This window comes from Osmerus eperlanus, chromosome 8 (genome assembly GCF_963692335.1).
Source record: "Osmerus eperlanus chromosome 8, fOsmEpe2.1, whole genome shotgun sequence".
Classification (NCBI taxonomy): Eukaryota; Metazoa; Chordata; class Actinopteri; order Osmeriformes; family Osmeridae; genus Osmerus; species Osmerus eperlanus.
The window spans coordinates 14,336,691-14,354,455 of record NC_085025.1 but is presented as its reverse complement, the minus strand read 5'-3'; the positions used below and the strand labels follow the sequence as shown (position 1 = coordinate 14,354,455).

General features: G+C 48.3%; 1 protein-coding gene across 1 annotated transcript in view; it reads left to right on the top strand.

Moving 5' to 3' along the window:
- LOC134025059 (exostosin-1) overlaps nt 1–17,765 on the top strand; it is a 120,890-nt gene that overhangs the window by 85,515 nt on the left and 17,610 nt on the right. The window contains exons 3-8 of the mRNA XM_062467867.1: nt 1,429–1,522; nt 3,872–3,979; nt 6,556–6,675; nt 9,569–9,701; nt 13,507–13,625; nt 13,856–13,951. Of these exons, the coding sequence (XP_062323851.1) occupies nt 1,429–1,522; nt 3,872–3,979; nt 6,556–6,675; nt 9,569–9,701; nt 13,507–13,625; nt 13,856–13,951 (670 nt within the window). The remainder of the gene's footprint in view (nt 1–1,428; nt 1,523–3,871; nt 3,980–6,555; nt 6,676–9,568; nt 9,702–13,506; nt 13,626–13,855; nt 13,952–17,765) is intronic.

Below are 17,765 nucleotides of genomic sequence, written 5' to 3'. Positions count from 1 at the left end.
TCATTTGTCCTGCTGGAAAGCGTTAGGCCACACATGGAGCTGTTCGGTTGAAAGCTTCAGCCTTACAGGAGAGTCATGACCAGTGTTCCAATTGTGTCAGAGGTCTTGGGGTGATAAGGGGGTTGATGCTGGGTGACACCAATAGCACAGGATCCCCCAAGTTCAAATATTTCTTTTTAATTGTGAGAGTGGCCCACCAACTCTTAAGGGGGCCCCAAAATGAGAATTTCTCGTATGTTGCGGTACATTGGCTGTTTGTTCCTATGGTTTCACAGAGGAACACAGCTGTCTTATTTGTAAGCATCGACTCATGTGATCTCACAGGTTTCTTGTCTCTCATGGATGCTAAGTTACATAACAGTACAGCTTGAGGCCTATTTAACATGAAAGAACTTTGCAGCAGGAGTTTTTATTTTTTTGGTGCCATTGCAGCGCAGAGTTTTCAGTGTGTGCTGTCACTGCACGATGGTGGAGGATGACCTTGTACCAAGGTGGGAGGTGTTGAGGTGTTGGACAGTGACAGCTAGCCAGTGATGTGCCACAGTAGACACCTCTTCTTGTCATCCCTGAGAGAAATATGACACAAGGACAGCACACTTTCACCTTCCAAGGACACACACACACACACACACTCTCTCTTTATGTGCCTTTATCAGACATACCCACACTTCTCCCTTTGTGAGGTAGTCAAGCGGGAGATCCTCTCTTTAAACTATCCAGGTGTTTAGAGTGAAGGTATAATTTACTAATGGATGCGTGGGACTTTTTGTAATACTTTTATTTCTTTGACATTTCTACTGTTCCACCCACATCACCTTTCCAGTGTTGCTAAGATGGTTAACAGAGGCTATTATTAATGTTTTGCGTGTGATTCAGAGGAAGAAACACTCCAGCACTACCTTAGCTTCTGTTTTTCTGTTCTCTTTTTCTTTCTCTCTCTCTCTTTCTCTCTCTCTCTGTATCTCTGTTTATCCCGCTCTCTCCCTCTCCCTGTCTCCATCTGTATCTGTAAAAGTGTAAAAACACTAAACTCCTGACAGGTTGTTGTAGAAACCCATTTCCGTCATTCAGGTTCAGAGGAGTCCATCTTGACATTTGCAAGTGTGTGTGTGTGTGTGTGTGTGTGTGTGCTATCCCACCCTTGTCCGTCCGTTTTTCTGTCCGTCTGCTTGTGTGTCTGATGCTTCTGCGGTGTCTTTCCTTGTCATCTTGTGTTTGGAGTAAATGTCAGGTTGTTACGTATGTGACCCAAACAAAGGAAGTCAGCTCTTGGCATTTACCTGAACAAATCTCAGAACACGACTGAAGTCCCTAAGTGTCCTAGTTCTGCCTGTTCATATTTTATTCCACTGTACTCTGTACTCTTGTATACTTGCATACCAATATACTTGCATCTATACTTATGTATTCTGACCTGTGTGTCTCTAGGTTTGACTACCAGGAACTACTCCATAACTCAAGTTTCTGCCTGGTGCCAAGAGGACGTCGGCTGGGATCATTCCGCTTCCTAGAAGCTCTGCAGGTACACCAAAACTCTCAATGCCCTAACCCTAGCCCTCACAATGCCCTAACCCTAAACCTCGCAATGCCTTAATCCTAACCCTATTAGTGCTCTACCCCTAACCCTGTCATTGACCGCCCCACCATATCTCCTACTATATAGATGGGGCCATGTTATCTTCGGCTTTAACATTTACTGCTCTATGTTGTTTGGAGGCTACCCCACCACACCCCTGTCATCCTGTCTGTCTCCTCTCTCTCTGAAAGATTCCCCCGATAACCAGCTGGGTCTGGGTTAGCTTGTGATTAGCGAGTGGCTAGTTAAGTGAAGGGGTTAGCTTGTAGCCAGTTGGGTGCTGGAATTTGTTTTTGGTTAGCTGGTGGCTAGCTAGTTGTTGGGGTTAGCTTTTTAGCCAGTTGTTTGCCAGGGTTAGTTAATGGTTTGCTGGTGGCTGGCTGGGGCTAACTGTCAAGTGAGGCAGGAGCCAAGTTGCATGTGGAGCTCTCAGTAGGCCTCGGGCCCTGATGTTTGGCTGATTGGTATTGACAAGCTGTCATCTCCTCACAAACAGCCACAGAACAGCTCTCTGAGTACTGTAGCTAGATGGACCAGGGTTATTTTTAAATCTGCCTTCAGACACCACCCACTATCTTAAACACCTGATTAACCCTGCCTGGTTTATCTCTTTTTATCTTTCCTCGCTGTGAATCTCTATTACATTTACATTTGTTTGTCAATTTTCTCTGGACGCTAATTTAAATTATCAGATGGCACAGCAATGGCATTGCAAATAGTATTGCATTTCCAATTGAATTCAGTCTCTGTCTTTTACACTGGCCACTTACAATGACTAAGATTATGGAAAGTCAGCACATACTTCTATTGTGTCAAATGTAACAGCCTGTGTACAGTATTGTTAGTCGGAGCTCTCGCTACAGAACACTTTGCTTCAGTTTCAGATCTGTCACCAAAATTGTTATCATTGTATTTAAGTTGGTTGGGCCTGGCTGACTGAGGGGTGTCTTTGGAAGCTTGCTATTATTGTGTCAGGACTATCTGGAAGGAAGGAGTAAGGGTCACAATAAAGCTAGAGGAGTCAGGATCTTAATAAGGCTGGGAGGGAGGAGTTAGGATCTTAATGAAGTTGGGAGGAAGGAGTTTGGATCTGGAGGGAGGAGTTAGGATCTTAATGAAGCTGGGAGGGAGGAGTTTGGATCCAAATAGCGTTTAGCAGGTAGAGTTGGGGGTCTATATAAGGCTTAGACGTTTGAGTCTTTAGTGCTTGGACCTCGTTTTTTCTCTCTTGCCAATCTCCCAGGGATATATTGAACGGAGAACATAAAAAGGCTTTTAGACTTGACAGACAGCCTGCGCTTTCATAGGAGACTGAGGCGTCTCTATGCGGCTTGAAATTCATATTTATAGAGGAGCAGGTATCAGATCCTAGTGACCTGCTGCCAAGCCAAGCATCAGACCAAGATGACATATTTAGAGGCTGAGGGAGGTTTAACCGTATAAGTGTCAGGCAGGGCTACATCACCGTGAGGAATGGGTTCTACACTGCTACATTAGCATTGCGGCTTCCCTCACAATCCTGTGTACCCTTGCCAGTCCCAAAGAAGAAGTGTTCTCAGAGCCCGACTAGACTAATCACTACTGAGCAGAGGGGATTTTCAGTCTCAGACCACTCATCCTAGACTCTGCGCTCCACTAAGATTCCCTAAGCCCCAGAACAGTGTCATCTTATAAAGATGAAGATCCCAGTGTAGCTGTGAACTTTAAACGCGGATTGATGGTTTCAGCCAAGTGCTCTGCGCAGCTTCATTACATTACAGCGTGTGTGTACGTGTGATGAATAGCTACTAAAACCTCATAATTACATTAGACTGCTTGAATGACGGAACTGTGTAGGAATTTATGAAAGCTGCTGATATATTAGGCCGTCTTAATTTCTCCAGCAGAAACCGTAGCTCAGTTAAGGGACTGACTAACATGAGAAAAATGGTGTGAAAATCAATAAAGGTGCATTAAATGTGGAAACTTGCTTTGGAGGATCTTTGTTCGGCCATACCTGAAGGCAGCTCAGAACATCTTTGTTCAAATGTGCTTGAGGCAGCTTTAGAACCTGCTATTTATATCGGATCCCCTTTACCTGCCAATGTAGAAATCTGTGATCCAGATCCCATTGATGGTTGATCCTCATTTATGTGATCCTGTCTACAGATAGGACTGTTCATTCTAATGACGCTCCAATAAAGTCAGCCTAGTGTGAGACAGCAGAGCAAGGAGACCACGTTTTTTGGCTGTCCGGTTGTTCCCGGAAAGTAGCTAAGCAGTGTCATGAGTGTTGTGCTTTCCTTCCACCCCTAGGCGGCGTGCATCCCTGTCCTCCTCAGCAACGGCTGGGAGCTGCCCTTCTCCGAGGTCATCGACTGGAGCAAGGCCGCCATCTTGGGGGATGAGAGGCTGCTGTTGCAGGTAGGGACGGATGGAGACACACGCTCACACCGTCGGGCACACACACACACACACACGCGTAAGTGGGAGGGAGACAGCCTGCCAGGGTACATACACACACCCTCAGGTAGACACACACACTCTCAGGTACATGCCGTGCACACACCCGCCAGCCAGGTATCCCTACAGGTGGCCCGAAAGGAACCTGGGTAGGCCTCTTGAGTGAACCTGTTGATGTCGTCATCGTGTCAGACGTTTGATATTTTCCTGTTTTAATTAACAGCCTTATTACTGCAGCTGCTCCAAACCTCCCTTTCTCACTGCTGCTATACCTGGAGGACTAATGGGGAGAGGAGAGGCCACAGAACGACAGTGATGGATATCTAATCAGGTGGTACTGTCGCCCTCTTCTCCCATCATCCTCCCTCACCTCTCTCACCTAAGCCCCACCCCTACCTCTGTTACCTTGGTGATTAATGCATTATGTGCCAACAGTTGTTGACCTCCACCCAACCCCCCTGGCGGCAACCCAATCTGCCTTGTACCAGATAGCTAATTAACACAAACATACAAGCTTTCTCTTTCACACAAATGCACACACACACACTCTCTCTCTCTTTCACGCACACATGCACACTTTCTCTCTGACACACGCATTTGCCGTGTCCCTCACACCCACGTGCACGCACACACCACGAAACAGACTGCTAATTAACACTAAGATGTGATTTTAATTTGATTTGCACTCAGACAATTGAGTCACACAATGGCACGCCTATTAAAAGTTGTAAATGGGCTTTAATGCGAGCCCTGTAATTAATTGTGATTATACAGTGTTGAACAAGAGGGAGACGTTCAGAGATGCAAATGTTATTGGCCTTTATTTCATTCTGAGTCCTATGCCCTTCCTTCCTTCTTTCTGAAAGCTTGGTAATTGTTGTCACACGTCAGTGGGAGGGAGACAGCCTGCCAGGATAAAAAAGCACTTTGGGAGTTTCCTCTCTTAGCGGAAAATAAATAAAAAATAAACATTTACACATAGACGTTTGTTTAGGCTAATTGAATTACGCACTTACGGGGGAAAAAAAAGATGAAACTGTCACAGAGAGAGGGGAAGAGCAAAGAGAGTGAGGAGACAGAAAAAGAGAAAGATGAGAGCGAGGAAGAGATGGTGAGAAAAGTGAGGGCGCGGACTGAAAGAGAGAAAGGAGAAGTGAATCGAGTGGATTGAACAGAACAATATGCAAAAGGAGGAAAAAAACACATCTTTGATGATGATGGCTTTGCTTTCCTCCTCTGTGTTCTTTTCAAACCAAACGATGCGTGTGCACTTGAGTTGTGTGTACGATGCGTGTGTATGAGTTGCATTTGTCACCAAAACAGTTGCCACAACAGGTTGCTAGAACTCTTGAACGTTTCTAGCACTACTGTTGCTTTACCCGGAATGGCACGTACTGTAGGGTAGCGTCATGTACAGCAGCCCTGGCATGAAAGCAGGATTTAGACAACTGAGAAATAAACATATCTGGAGACATCCAAGAGTGCAGACACAAACACAATAAGGGATTACCCCGTACACAACTGAAGATGTGGGTCAAGCATTTGACTTTACTGTAACATCTACTCCCCAGTGGATGCAGAAGCAACAGGTCTTCATCTGAACACGATGGACTTCCATGTTCAAGCAGAGCAAGGATCTGCCTGCTGGGAGAATGAAATCTCAATATGTACTAATATTGTCAAGAAAAATAACGCGCCTAACCACCGAAACTACATGTGGAGTAGATCAGATGTCCCCTTCTGGATGAACTCAAATCAACCGCACCCCCCCCCCCCCCGCCCCCCCCCGCTCCTCCAAACACACACCAACCACACAGACCACGCGTACCCAAACACCAGCGTATCTGTGTGCACGGTGCGTGGTTGATTTGAGTTATTTATGCCGTGGCTGTGAGGGATTCATTAAAGCTCCCGGGCTTGTTATGGTGAGCTTCAGCACCCAGACAGCCTGTGTTTGGAGGCCTGCTGTGACAGTGAATAAGGGGACAGCAGGAGAGTGGGGCTGGTGGTGACACCGCTGCTGCTCTCTTCTGACGTTTAGGAGAGAAAAACAAGACGCACACGCTGACACAACACACACATAGACGCACACACTGTGATTTACCTTTATGCTGGGCAGGGGTCATCAGTCTGTCCACCAAACTGACGGGGTCCAGTGCTTCCTTACTGGCCCTCGGGGACCCATAGCTTGTGCTCAGCTGAGGGCCCTCCTTAATGATGTCACTGGGGTCTCTCAGGGTCGTTCAGACACAGCATGTGCTGGTTGCAGCTCCCAGGGCCAGAAGGAAGAAGTTTATTTGTCAGGGAATTATCCATGTTCTCTCTCTCTCTCTCTCTCTCTCTCTCTCTCTCTCTCTCTCTCTCTCTCTCTCTCTCTCTCTCTCTCTCTCTCTCTCTCTCTCTATATATATATATATCTCTATCTCTGGCTCTCTCTCTCTTTCTCTCACTCACTCTCTCACACTCATTTCCCCCTGTCCTGATCTTGCTACCACGGCTTGATCTGTCTTTCTTCTCTTACTGCTCTTCTCCTCCAGGTTCCCTCCATCACCAGATGGGTGGAGCCAGCCAGGATCCTGTCCCTCAGACAGCAGACCCAGTTCCTGTGGGACGCCTACTTCTCCTCTGTATCCAAGATAGTCTCGACCACTCTGGAGGTAAGATCTCCCACTTGTCCATATCAAAGATAGTCTCAACCACTTTGGAGGTAAAGTCTCCTTTTTCTCCATATCAAAGACAGTATCAATCAGTCTGGTGGTAAAGTATCCTACTCCTCCATATCAAAGATAATCTCAATCAGTCTAGTGGTAAAGTATCGTACTCCTCCATATCAAAGATAATCTCAATCAGTCTGGTGGTAAAGTATCCTACTCCTCCATATCAAAGATAATCTCAATCAGTCTGGTGGTAAAGTATCCTACTCCTCCATATCAAAGATAATCTCGACCACTTTGGAGGTATGCTCAGACTTCTCCCCATCCAAGAACGGGAGGGGGTGGTCAGGAAGGAAATTGAGAAAACAAGACAGGGAGGGAGAGAGCGAGAGGGGGGAGTGAGGGAGACGGAGGGGGGGGGGGTGATACGAGGGAGGAGAGAATCGCAGAGCAGACAGCTTGCAGCCAGGATAACTAATGGCCTCTCTCAATGATGTAGCACCTCTGCTCTGGGTGAATGGATAGTGGAGCGCACACACTACACTGTTTCTGTATATCCCTCCACTACCCAAGTCCCCATTCATTCGGCCGTGTTAGACTCGGTTCTGCCATGCTCTCTCCCTGCTCCCTCATCGCTCCTCTGTGCTTTAGGCCCTTGTCTTTTCCCCTCCTGCTTCCTTGCCTCCTCTGTCCTCCCTCCTCAATTCCTAGCTCCTCCGTCCTTTCTCCACACCAGCATGAGTGTCAGGATCAAGCCCACAGACAGCGCTGCCTGGTGGGGTGAGGTTGGAGGGGGCAGGGGGACGTGGGTCTGGACCCGTCTCCGTTGCAGTTTGATGTGTCGGTCAGACGCTCTGTATCAATCACGCAGGTTCATGTCGAAAGAGATGAGGCGCGTTTGATTTGCCTCACGTTTGCACCTGATGGGACCCATCCTCTGGGTGCGTTGTTCTGGGTAAGTCGATAAAGTGTGCAGCCATGTTGGCGAACATGATTTGAGCCTGATATGGCGTTGCAGTTGCTTCATGGGCAGATGGCAGGAACACAGCACAGTGGGCCCTTTTATGTAGGACACCTTTTGTGGATGGGAGCCTGGAGATGCTGTTTTGACCCGCAGGAGGTACTGTGGAGTTGGCAACATAGGAAGAGAGGGAGAGAGGGGGAGAATCAGAGAGAGAAGGTGAAGGAGACGTTGAACGAGCAGAGACAAAGCTTAGAGCGTAGGAAGATCACAACGTCTTCAGTTGCCTACCCCCCCACACACACACACACACACACACACACCACCTCTCTTCCCAGCCCCTCTTTCCCGACGGCTTCTCTGTGAACTCTTGTTTTTCTGGGGATACCAACAAACTTCTACCCGACTCTTTCCAAGCTGACCTTAAATGAAGAACCAATTTTTCATGGTAATATTCTTAACTGTCACACGGTTGAACAAATCCTTTTGAGTTGTCCCAAAAAACGCATTCCTTTCAAATTGTCCCCAAAAGCCTCCACTTCTCAGAACATTTTTTTCCACAAACAATCCCCCTTCCGCCTTAATCTACTGTCCTAGATGCTATTGGTTCTTTTGTATCGAAGGACACAATAGCAGAGATAGAAAGAGTAAAAGGGAGCAACTGGAGGACGCTAGGAGAAGGAAGAGAAGGAAGAGGAGGGGCGTTTGGTCGTGCCGTTTCCCAGCAAGCCAGGGCAGCCGTGGAACGGTGTGATGAATGAGGTCGTGGATTGTTGCCGAGCGCTTGGCCGATATGTTGTCGGACTGGTTGCAGGAGGTGAGCACCACCAGGCGTACACTGGTTTGGAAATTAGGCCGGGGGTCTGTAGAGCCACACACACACACTCACACACATACGTCCATTCATTCACACACACACACACTCACACATATCTACGTTTATTCATTCACACACACGCACTCACACATATACATCCATTCATTCACACACACATACACACACACACACACACACACACTCAAACACACAGACATCAATTGATACACACACACACACACTCTCACTCACTATCCAGATGCGCTAAGCGCTCTGAACTCTCCCCGGGCTCCCTGTGGTGTGTGACGAGGCGGGGGTGAAATGAGCCTTGAAGATCAGCTCTCATGAAGTCCACACAGCCAGGACCACGCCAGGACCAGCTGAACCTGCATACCCACCCAGCCCCTGCCGGTCGCTCCGTGGATCCCCACCACTTAGCCGCTCTCTGGGCAACACGACGATCAGAAGGCTCCTCCGCGGTGGCTCTCTGTCTGTGAGACTCTCACCTTCTGACACCTCCAGAGCGAGCTCCATCTCTGGCCTGGATCTGTCACAGAGAACCCGGCTCGGAGGACACTCAGGGCTGACCGGAGCCAGCTAGCCTGGCCAAGTCAGGCAAGATTAGAACAGTGTTTGAGTCTATCGGCGAGGGACGGGGGTGGGAGGGTGGGGGGATGGCGGTAGTCTGCCTGGGATGAAACGAGTCTTTGTGGAGCGGTGGTGTCTGTGGCTGGGTAAACAAAGCTGAATGGCTCGTGGTAGCCGGCTCCGTCTGAAAGACGACCTCCTGTCTGCCTCCTCTCTCAGGGAGCCGCTAATTACGGCCGCTCTCCCGGCCTCACCAGCACAGGTGCTGCAAGCGGCGGAGACCAGAAGGAATGCTGGGAAGAGGGGGGGGGGGGGGGAGAGAGTAATGGAGTGGAGAAAGGAGGGGGAGGGGAAAGAGAAAATAGCTCATGGACGTACCACCGATTATAGTGGTGATCTTTGTGTTGGAAGACGGTAATTGACATGGCTGTTGTCTTTTTGTCATCTCCACTCTTTCCCTCTCCTCACATCTTCCTCTTCCATTTCTCCTCCCCCTCCTCCTCCTCTTCCTCCTCCCCTGTCTTCCCCAGATCATCCAGGACAGGGTCCACTCCCATGTCTCCAGGACACCTCTGATGTGGAACTTTCTCCCCGGCGCTCTGTACGTTCTCCCCCAGTTCTCCTCCGATCCCTCCTTCTTTCCCTTCTACTACGCTCTACTGGGTGAGTTCCACACCGGGCACTCCTACCAGGTCACTTACATGCAGGGTCCTACTCGTTCCTCTGCTTCTGTGGATGGGTTCTACTGTCCTCTACTGGGTGGGTCTCAAGCCCATGTCGCTGGTTGTTGCCAACCAATTGCCAACCAATATTGTGATTGATGAAGCTCATTGGAGAACCCAGGGCAGAGAGACACCAGGGCTGAGATGGAGATATAACCCTGATGGATGCTTCCCCTTCTCAGGAGGGGAAGGATGGATAGAGGGATGGAGGGAGGTGAAGTGATGGAGGGAGGAAGGGTCCGAGCAGTTTTGTTTTATATCACAACTGTAAATCAACATTTTGTTGCTGATGGAGTAAATATTTAGTGTTGGCTCCTGGGCAACTCTGGTTCACACCAGGTTCTCAGTAGATTCTCTCAATCAGTCTGAGGTTGAAGCAGCAACAGCTGCCTCAAAAGTTTATTTTTCACTAATTGTTTTTAATCATTACTGGATAATGGTAATCTGTAATTTTTTATTTTGCCTTAGAAGCTATTGAAGAGAACTCTATTTTCTTTGTGGGAACAATGTGAAAAATCGACCTCCTTTATCTTGGAACTGATCAAACTGAAGCCATCTCTCCAAGTCGGAGCTGAAATTCTGGGAGGTATTGACGATGGGCGGAGTGAACAGGCGCCTACATTCTGCTTCCTCAGAATCCCAAATGTGATTAGCAGCCTGGGTCCAGCAGCTCTGGCACGTCCTATCAGGTTCTTTACAGGCTGCTTGCTCCACAATCCTCTTTTAAGCCAGTTTAAAGCCACAGAGACCGTATGAAGAGGTGCCAAAGCAGAGGATGGGAAACAGGGATCTCATGGGGCAGAAAAAAGAAAAACACACACACACAGAAAACTCTTCTTTCCCGGTCCAGTAATGAAATATATGAGTAATAGTCTTCCCTGTTATTCAGTCTCTGTCCAAATCAATTCACATTGTTGTTTTAGTTTCTATTCTGACTGTGTGTTGATTTACTCAGAAGCAGACATGAGTATGTGGATACCAACAGCTCTGTGGGAGAGCATCTCACTGTAGGTCTAGAGATTGCAGGTTCAAATCCCCCTTCAGCGCTTTGGATGAAAGCTAATGAATACATTCTTATCCCCTAGGTAACAAATGAAACACAGCTAGCTACTGTACAATGAAGATGATTAGAACAGCCACTTAAGCTCGCTGTACCACCAGCATAGTTATTATTATTAGGGAGCCAGGTGGCTGAGCGGTGAGGGAGTCGGGCTAGTAATCCGAAGGTTGCCAGTTCGATTCCCGGTCATGCAAATTGACGTTGTGTCCTTGGGCAAGGCACTTCACCCTACTTGCCTCGGGGGAATGTCCCTGTACTTACTGTAAGTCGCTCTGGATAAGAGCGTCTGCTAAATGACTAAATGTAAATGTAAAATGTATTATTAGCAGGCATTGTTCCGGAGTGTACATTATTGTCTGCACATCAAGCTGTTGAGTGGTCAACAGATTGAAGCTAATAATAATCAGCCTGCGGCAGGAGGTTCATTAAAGCTTTTCACTGCATAGCATGTAACCACCAACAGGAGAGGTGACTCTTACAGCACTTCACCTGCTACTGCAGGGATGTAGATGACGGTGTTCCTGTTACAAAATGTCCTAAATCACTGTAGCGCCAAATGAAGCACTGGAAACAACAGCTGTGTTTCTGTGGCTACATTTCCCGGTTTTCTCCTGTTCTTTTAAAAACGGTTGTTGTTTTGGTGTTAACTGACGATGTTGCTATCGCACACACACACACAATCCACCCCCCCCCCCACACACACACACACACTAATGTAACATGATGGGTATGCAAGCTCCCCTCGTCTTCAACTCCTTCTCATCTCATCTAGCTCCACTAATCACGTCGTGGAAGCAGAGTTTCTCCTCAACACAAAACAACAGAACACTTGGTGTGAGTGTGCCCCCCCCAGGCTCTCCAACAGCTTGTTTCACAGCAGCCCAACAAAAGTTCAAACCCGTCTAACCACATGTAACCTCGTCCCCCTACAAAGTGACTGGTGATAATTACCTCCACCCTACTACAGACCTGACTCCACCTACGGCCCCAAGGATTCTGTGGAGGTGCAGACCCAAACCAGGAGAAGCTTCCTTTTCAACTCCCGTTCACATTAAACTGGATTAAACTGCCATGTGCTATTGCTTGTCCTCTCCATTCTGTGCCACAGTTCTGAATTCATGATGTCATCGTTGATGAGGTATTCTCCTGGACAATGCTGTCGCAGCTCTCAGAAGGACTTATTCTACAGGGATACATACAGCCTGGAGTCGAAGGGTGTGCTATGGTTGTGCTAGCAGCACTGAGTAGAATAAATATTTACCAGGGCGTAAGTGAGGGCTGGATGTTGTACAATGCTTTGGCTGGAGCCAGTGATTCATGTAAAGGTTGTAGTGTTTAGCTAGGGCCAGGGAATATTTTAAATGGCGTGCAGAGTTGGACCTTGGGTCAGTGACAAGTGTTGTACGATGTTTTAGCGACGACGAGCGATAAGCCTATCCCAAAAGTTGTATCGTTTTAACTAGGGCCAGTGATGAAATAAATGGTTGTGCAATAGTTTAGCTAGAGCCAGCGATTAAGGGTTGGCATCGGGTGCTTAGTGCTTTAACTCGGGGTGATTAGCATAAGGGCTCATGCTTTAGCACAACCAGCTGTACTATTTCAAATCTGCCAATGCAAGAAATGAAGGTTCACGGTGAGAAAGTGTTTCGGAGCTGCAGCTCTCTTGGAGCAGTCTGAGAAGAGAATGTTTACATCATGATTGAGCCTCCCAGCTGGCAAACTGGAAAGAAACCAAAGGTAACTAAGCAATATTGGATCAATGGGTTCACCTTACCTTGCTCAAATTGAAAATATTTTCTCTTTTTTTTCTTTCCTTCAAAAAGGCTGTCGCAGAAACTTCTCAAACTTTGATCAAGGTTCCCTCCATGAGAGTTACATGAAAAACGTTCTCTCTCCCGTTTCTCCTCCTACTTGTTGCCTAGTTTAATGTTTCAGACGCTTGTTTGAACTTCACTTGAAACAGACAACAGCGTGAGAAATTTCCCCAAAGGATGGATTTGTAGACAACCGTTCCAAAGGCAAAGCCTTCATCAAAACCTGCTAGGTCTCTCTAACAGGCTGGAAGGAGGGTCCAGAATGCTCCAGGTCTCAGTCCTTCTGTTGAAGCCAGACCTTCAAGCACGCATCCGGGTGTGTTTGCGCGATCGCATCCCCATAATACCCAGAACCCACCAGAACACACAACACAGCCTTGTTAGAACACACCATGATCCCTCTCTGCAATCAACAGTTTAACCCCTACACATTCTAGGGTTCGACAAACGCAAACATCTCTCAGTTGAATAAATATGAACTGCTGTTCGTTGGCAACCATTGAAGGAAGCTCCTTTTTATCCAGGCCCAGAAGAGAGTGTGCTGCACAGTGGACTGTTGTGTTGTGCTGGGAGTCTGTGGATGTTCCATAAATATATCCTGCCCCATCCGGTGGGGCGAGGTCTCTGCCCTCCGTCAGAGAGATGGATGTGGCGACAGGAGGAGCCAGACTGGTCTGGTTAACCAATGAGAGGGCAACAGAGAGGTCGAAGATATTGGATAAATATAGGGAACATCTTCGAATGCTCAATTCAATGCGACTGTTTATTCAAGAAAGTCATGATGCAGTGCCTGTCATTTGAATTGACTAATACGTTGTTGTGTGCTGTCGGATGTGTGTGTGTGTGTTTATCGGTGGGGATGTGTCCTCCAGGTAAAAATCCGTCCCAGGAATTCACAGCTGTGATCCAGGCGGTGACACCGCTCCAGGCCCAGCTCAACCCTGTGGTCAAACTCATCATCGCCGTCGCCAAGTCCAAGTTCTGTGCACAGGTGAAACGACGGTTCAGACACAAGGGGAGAAGTTCCCGCTGTTGCTAACCTGCTCCTGGAACGATTCATCTGGAACAACCACATGTCTCATGTTTTAAATGTGTCATTCGGACCACACATTCGCACGCAAACACACACCTATGTCCTCCAGTCCACAGAGGTGAACTTTCTTGTGTGTGTGTGTGTGTGTGTGTTTGAACTTGTGTGGGTGTGGGTGGTGTGTGTTGCAGGTCGTGGTGCTGTGGAACTGTGACAAGCCTTTACCTCCCAGGAACAAGTGGCCCTCTACCAGTGTGCCTCTCAGTGTCATCGAGGGACAGACCAAGGTGATCTCACCACACTGCTCCACAGTGACATAACACTATAAACACAAAGGCAGGAGTCTGTGCGTGTGTGTGTGTGTGTCTGTGGCACGATTATCGCGAGAACCGTGCATTGTCTGAAGTCGAAAATCATGTGTATCTCTCAGGACCCAAGGAAATGCAGTGTCACGTGTAGCATCAATTGGATGAGCTGCACTGCACTTGTGTAACCAACTCCAACACAACCAGGGGGGAAGTTGTAAATATCTGATAAATGGACAGGGTGAGGCCCACTTTATCTGTCAACACATACACCTTCACACGACAGTCACATGACATTCCAATCCAATTGTTAGAGGTTAACATGAAGAGACACAGCTATAACCATACAGGTGTTACTGCATATCACAGGTGTTAGGGACTAGGAACGGCACACACACTTGACTTCAGTGACCCACACAGGAGTTGTACACGGTCGAATGTTACCGGCATTAGATTCCACACTGTCAAGCGTGAAGCAGACTTGGTGAAATATTTAATGTTTATTTGCCTCTAAAAGAAGGTAAATGTGGTGAACTGGATACAGGAGTCAAGCACACACTCGCCCGGGCTCCAATGTGTTTTCAATCAGAATGCTGGATTGGAACTGCTGCGCTATTGATGTAAGACGGTACACATTCTCAGAACCCGGCACACCCAACTCCTAACCCACGAGGGTTACCCTCGTGATTGTTTTCATCTGATCCTCGGTCGCCTCTGCATCTCGGTTTCGGGGATTCTCATTTGCGAAGGTCCCGCATGATGTCACATCCTTTTGGGATGGGACTAATATCTCATTTACTTTTTGTCCTCCTCCTCTCTCTCTCTCTCTCTCTCTCTCTCTACTCTCTTTCTACTCTCTCTTGCTCCCTCTCATACACGATCCCTTGAAAGTTGAGTCACTGACTTACCTGTAAAACACATGAGAAGGTTGTTCCTCCCCTGGTAAAAAGACAGAAAGTAGAGCTGACTAGTCATCCGTATTATTGCCTTTTTCTCTCTCTCTCTCTCTCTCTCTCTCTCTCTCTCTCTCTCTCTCTCTCTCTCTCTCTCTCTCTCTCTCTCTCTCTCTCTCTCTCTCTCTCTCTCTCTCTCTCTCTCTCTCTCTCTCTCTCTCTCTCTCTCTCTTTCCCCGTAACTCCTAACCAACATCATTGCAGCCCTCTAAACCCAGTGGCACGGACCCTAATTGATTGTGTTTGTTTGATGTAAATGCAACAATGGAGAAGAATGAGTTTCCTCTCCTCTGGTAAACAGCTTTTCGGCGAAAAGGCGTCTGTGGGCCTGTAATTACCCGCTCAGAGTATTTTATGCAGCCCAAACATCTGGTGCACGCAGTAAACTCCACACACACACGCACACACTCCGCCCCTGAACAATATCAGTGTGTGAGAGTGTGAGAGAAGCTGAGCTAAACAGGCAAATCAGCCAGAATTCAGAGGACTACCTGGAGAGGGAGTACTTGGAACAGTTTGTGCATGTGTCTGTCCAGTGTGTGTCTTTGTGTTTCTCCTTGGCCATCCCCCATCTAGTGTGTAAAATGCGGCAGGGTGATTAGGGTCTGTTAGGGGAGCTGTGAGCTGTGCAGCAAAGCAGAGACATTCTATTATCTTGACTACACTCCTAGATTGTTTACTTCCTCTCGAGGCCATTGTATGCTTAAAACAATTACCCTGTGTCTGTCTGCGGAGAGGGGTTCTGCTTATTGTGCATTAGTATGCCAGCACCAAATCTGTGGAAGGCTAAATCTGCTCTACCATGATGGTGTGGTGGAGTAACTACAGTGACCAGGGAGTTATGTCTAGCTGTGTGTGTGTGTGTGTGTGTGTGTGTGTGTGTATGTGTGTGTGTGTGAGAGAGTCCTGCAGTATTGTGAGCGAGCAATGTTTGAGATGTGGGTTCGGCACAGGCCTCGCTGACGGTACCTTGAAGAACAAACCTCCCTCAGCTCAGTTTCCTTCTCATGCTCGTCCTCCAGCTCTTTCAGCCCTTTCTCTTCCTCGCCTGTTCTCTTTTTCTCTCCACTTGGTTCATCTCTCCACTTGGTCAATATTTTTGACCCTCTTCTCTTTATCTCTCCCTCGCTCCTCCCTCTCCTCCCCTCTCTCTGTCCCACTCTCGCTCCCTCTCTATCTCTCCCGCCCTCTCACCTCTCTCCTTCTCCCTCTCTCCCTCTCTCTTTATGTCTCTATCTCCCCCCCACCTCTCTCTCTTCTCCCCCCATCTCAATCTTTCTCCCCCTCTCTCCCCCCCCTCTTCACCCCTCTCTCCCTCCCTCTCTCCCTCCCTCTCTCCCTCCCTCTCTCCCTCTCTCTCTCTGAACTAATCAGACCTGGGCAGGGTGTCAGGCTTCCCTCCATTAACGCCTACCTATTGATCCGCTCTTGTTTCCTCCGCCAGGAAACGCAACCCATCTGACGGTAGTTCCCCTCGTCGTGTTCATGCCATGCAAGGCTAATTAGCTTGACCTGCTTTGACGGTGCACTCTAAGGCATAGGTTCCTTTCTCTCTCTCCCTCTCTCCCTATCGGTCTCTCCTTCTCTCTCTCTCTCTCTCTCTCTCTCTCTTTATCACTCTCTCTCTATCGCTCTCGCTGACATCATATCACTGTCCTTGCTCCCTGGCTCTCGCTATCTTCCACTCGACCACTTGTCCAACTTGCCCGCTGGCTGGTAATTAAATACTGCATTGACTGGTGAGGTGTTTATGTGTGTGTGTGCTGGAGTGTATGTATGCGTGTGACGGCACAGCTGCGTGTGGGTGGTGGCAGGGTGTGTGTGCTCCTCCAGAGTGATGCTCATTAACACCTCTCTATCTCCCCTCCTCTTCTGATGGTTATTTTCATCACACACACACACACACACATACACGCACACACAGATTACAGGATGTCTCATCAGAAGGGAGCATGGGGTAATGAGGCCGGATAATAAAATTAGCGGCAACCGTCCTTGCCCCTTCTTGTGTCTTCTGAGGGGTGAGACAGGCAGACACCACTGTGTTCCCTGCTAAGAGGTGAGACAGACACCACTGTGTTGTCTGTGTGAGAGGTGAGACAGGCAGACACCACTCTGTTCCCTGCTGAGAGGTGAGACAGACACCACTGTGCTTTCTGTGTGAGAGGTGAGACAGGCAGACACCACAGGGTTCTCTGCGGAGAGGTGAGACAGACACCACTGTGTTGTCTGTAGGAGAGGTGAGACAGGCAGACAAACACTATATTTTCGGTGTGAGAGGTGAGACAGGCATACACCACTGTGTTCTCTGCATGAGCCTGTCCTCACCAATCCCCTTCCAGCCCTCAGAGCTACAGGACAGTATTACACATGAATGGATAACCAGTCTGCAGGGTTGTTCTATTGGGTTCAAACCAGGTGTGGGGTCAGAGGTCAGGGGGTTAGGCTGAGCGCAAAAGTCCAACAGCAGACACTTCCTCTTCCTTGAACAGCCGCACAGGTCTGAGAGTGTGAGGCCCTGGACAGGTGGCCTGGCTGCTCCTGGGTGGTGGAAACTGTTAGATTACAGATGGAGGATGATTTGTCGTGAACGGACGGGCTGTGGATCCCTCCGACGATTCTCCTTGAGGTGACAGGAGTTGTGAGAGAGATGGAGGGGAAAGGGAGATGGAGGGGTGGAGGAAGGGAAGGAGGAAGAGAGAGGGATAAGGGTCATGCCTGGGGTAGTGTGGGCGCATCTTTATCTTGAGGCCGGGAGGACGATGCATGGATAGCAGCTAAGGGGAAGGACAGACCAGGGAGGGAGAAAATGACCACGGGAGAGTGCTGGCAGAGTGTAAGCA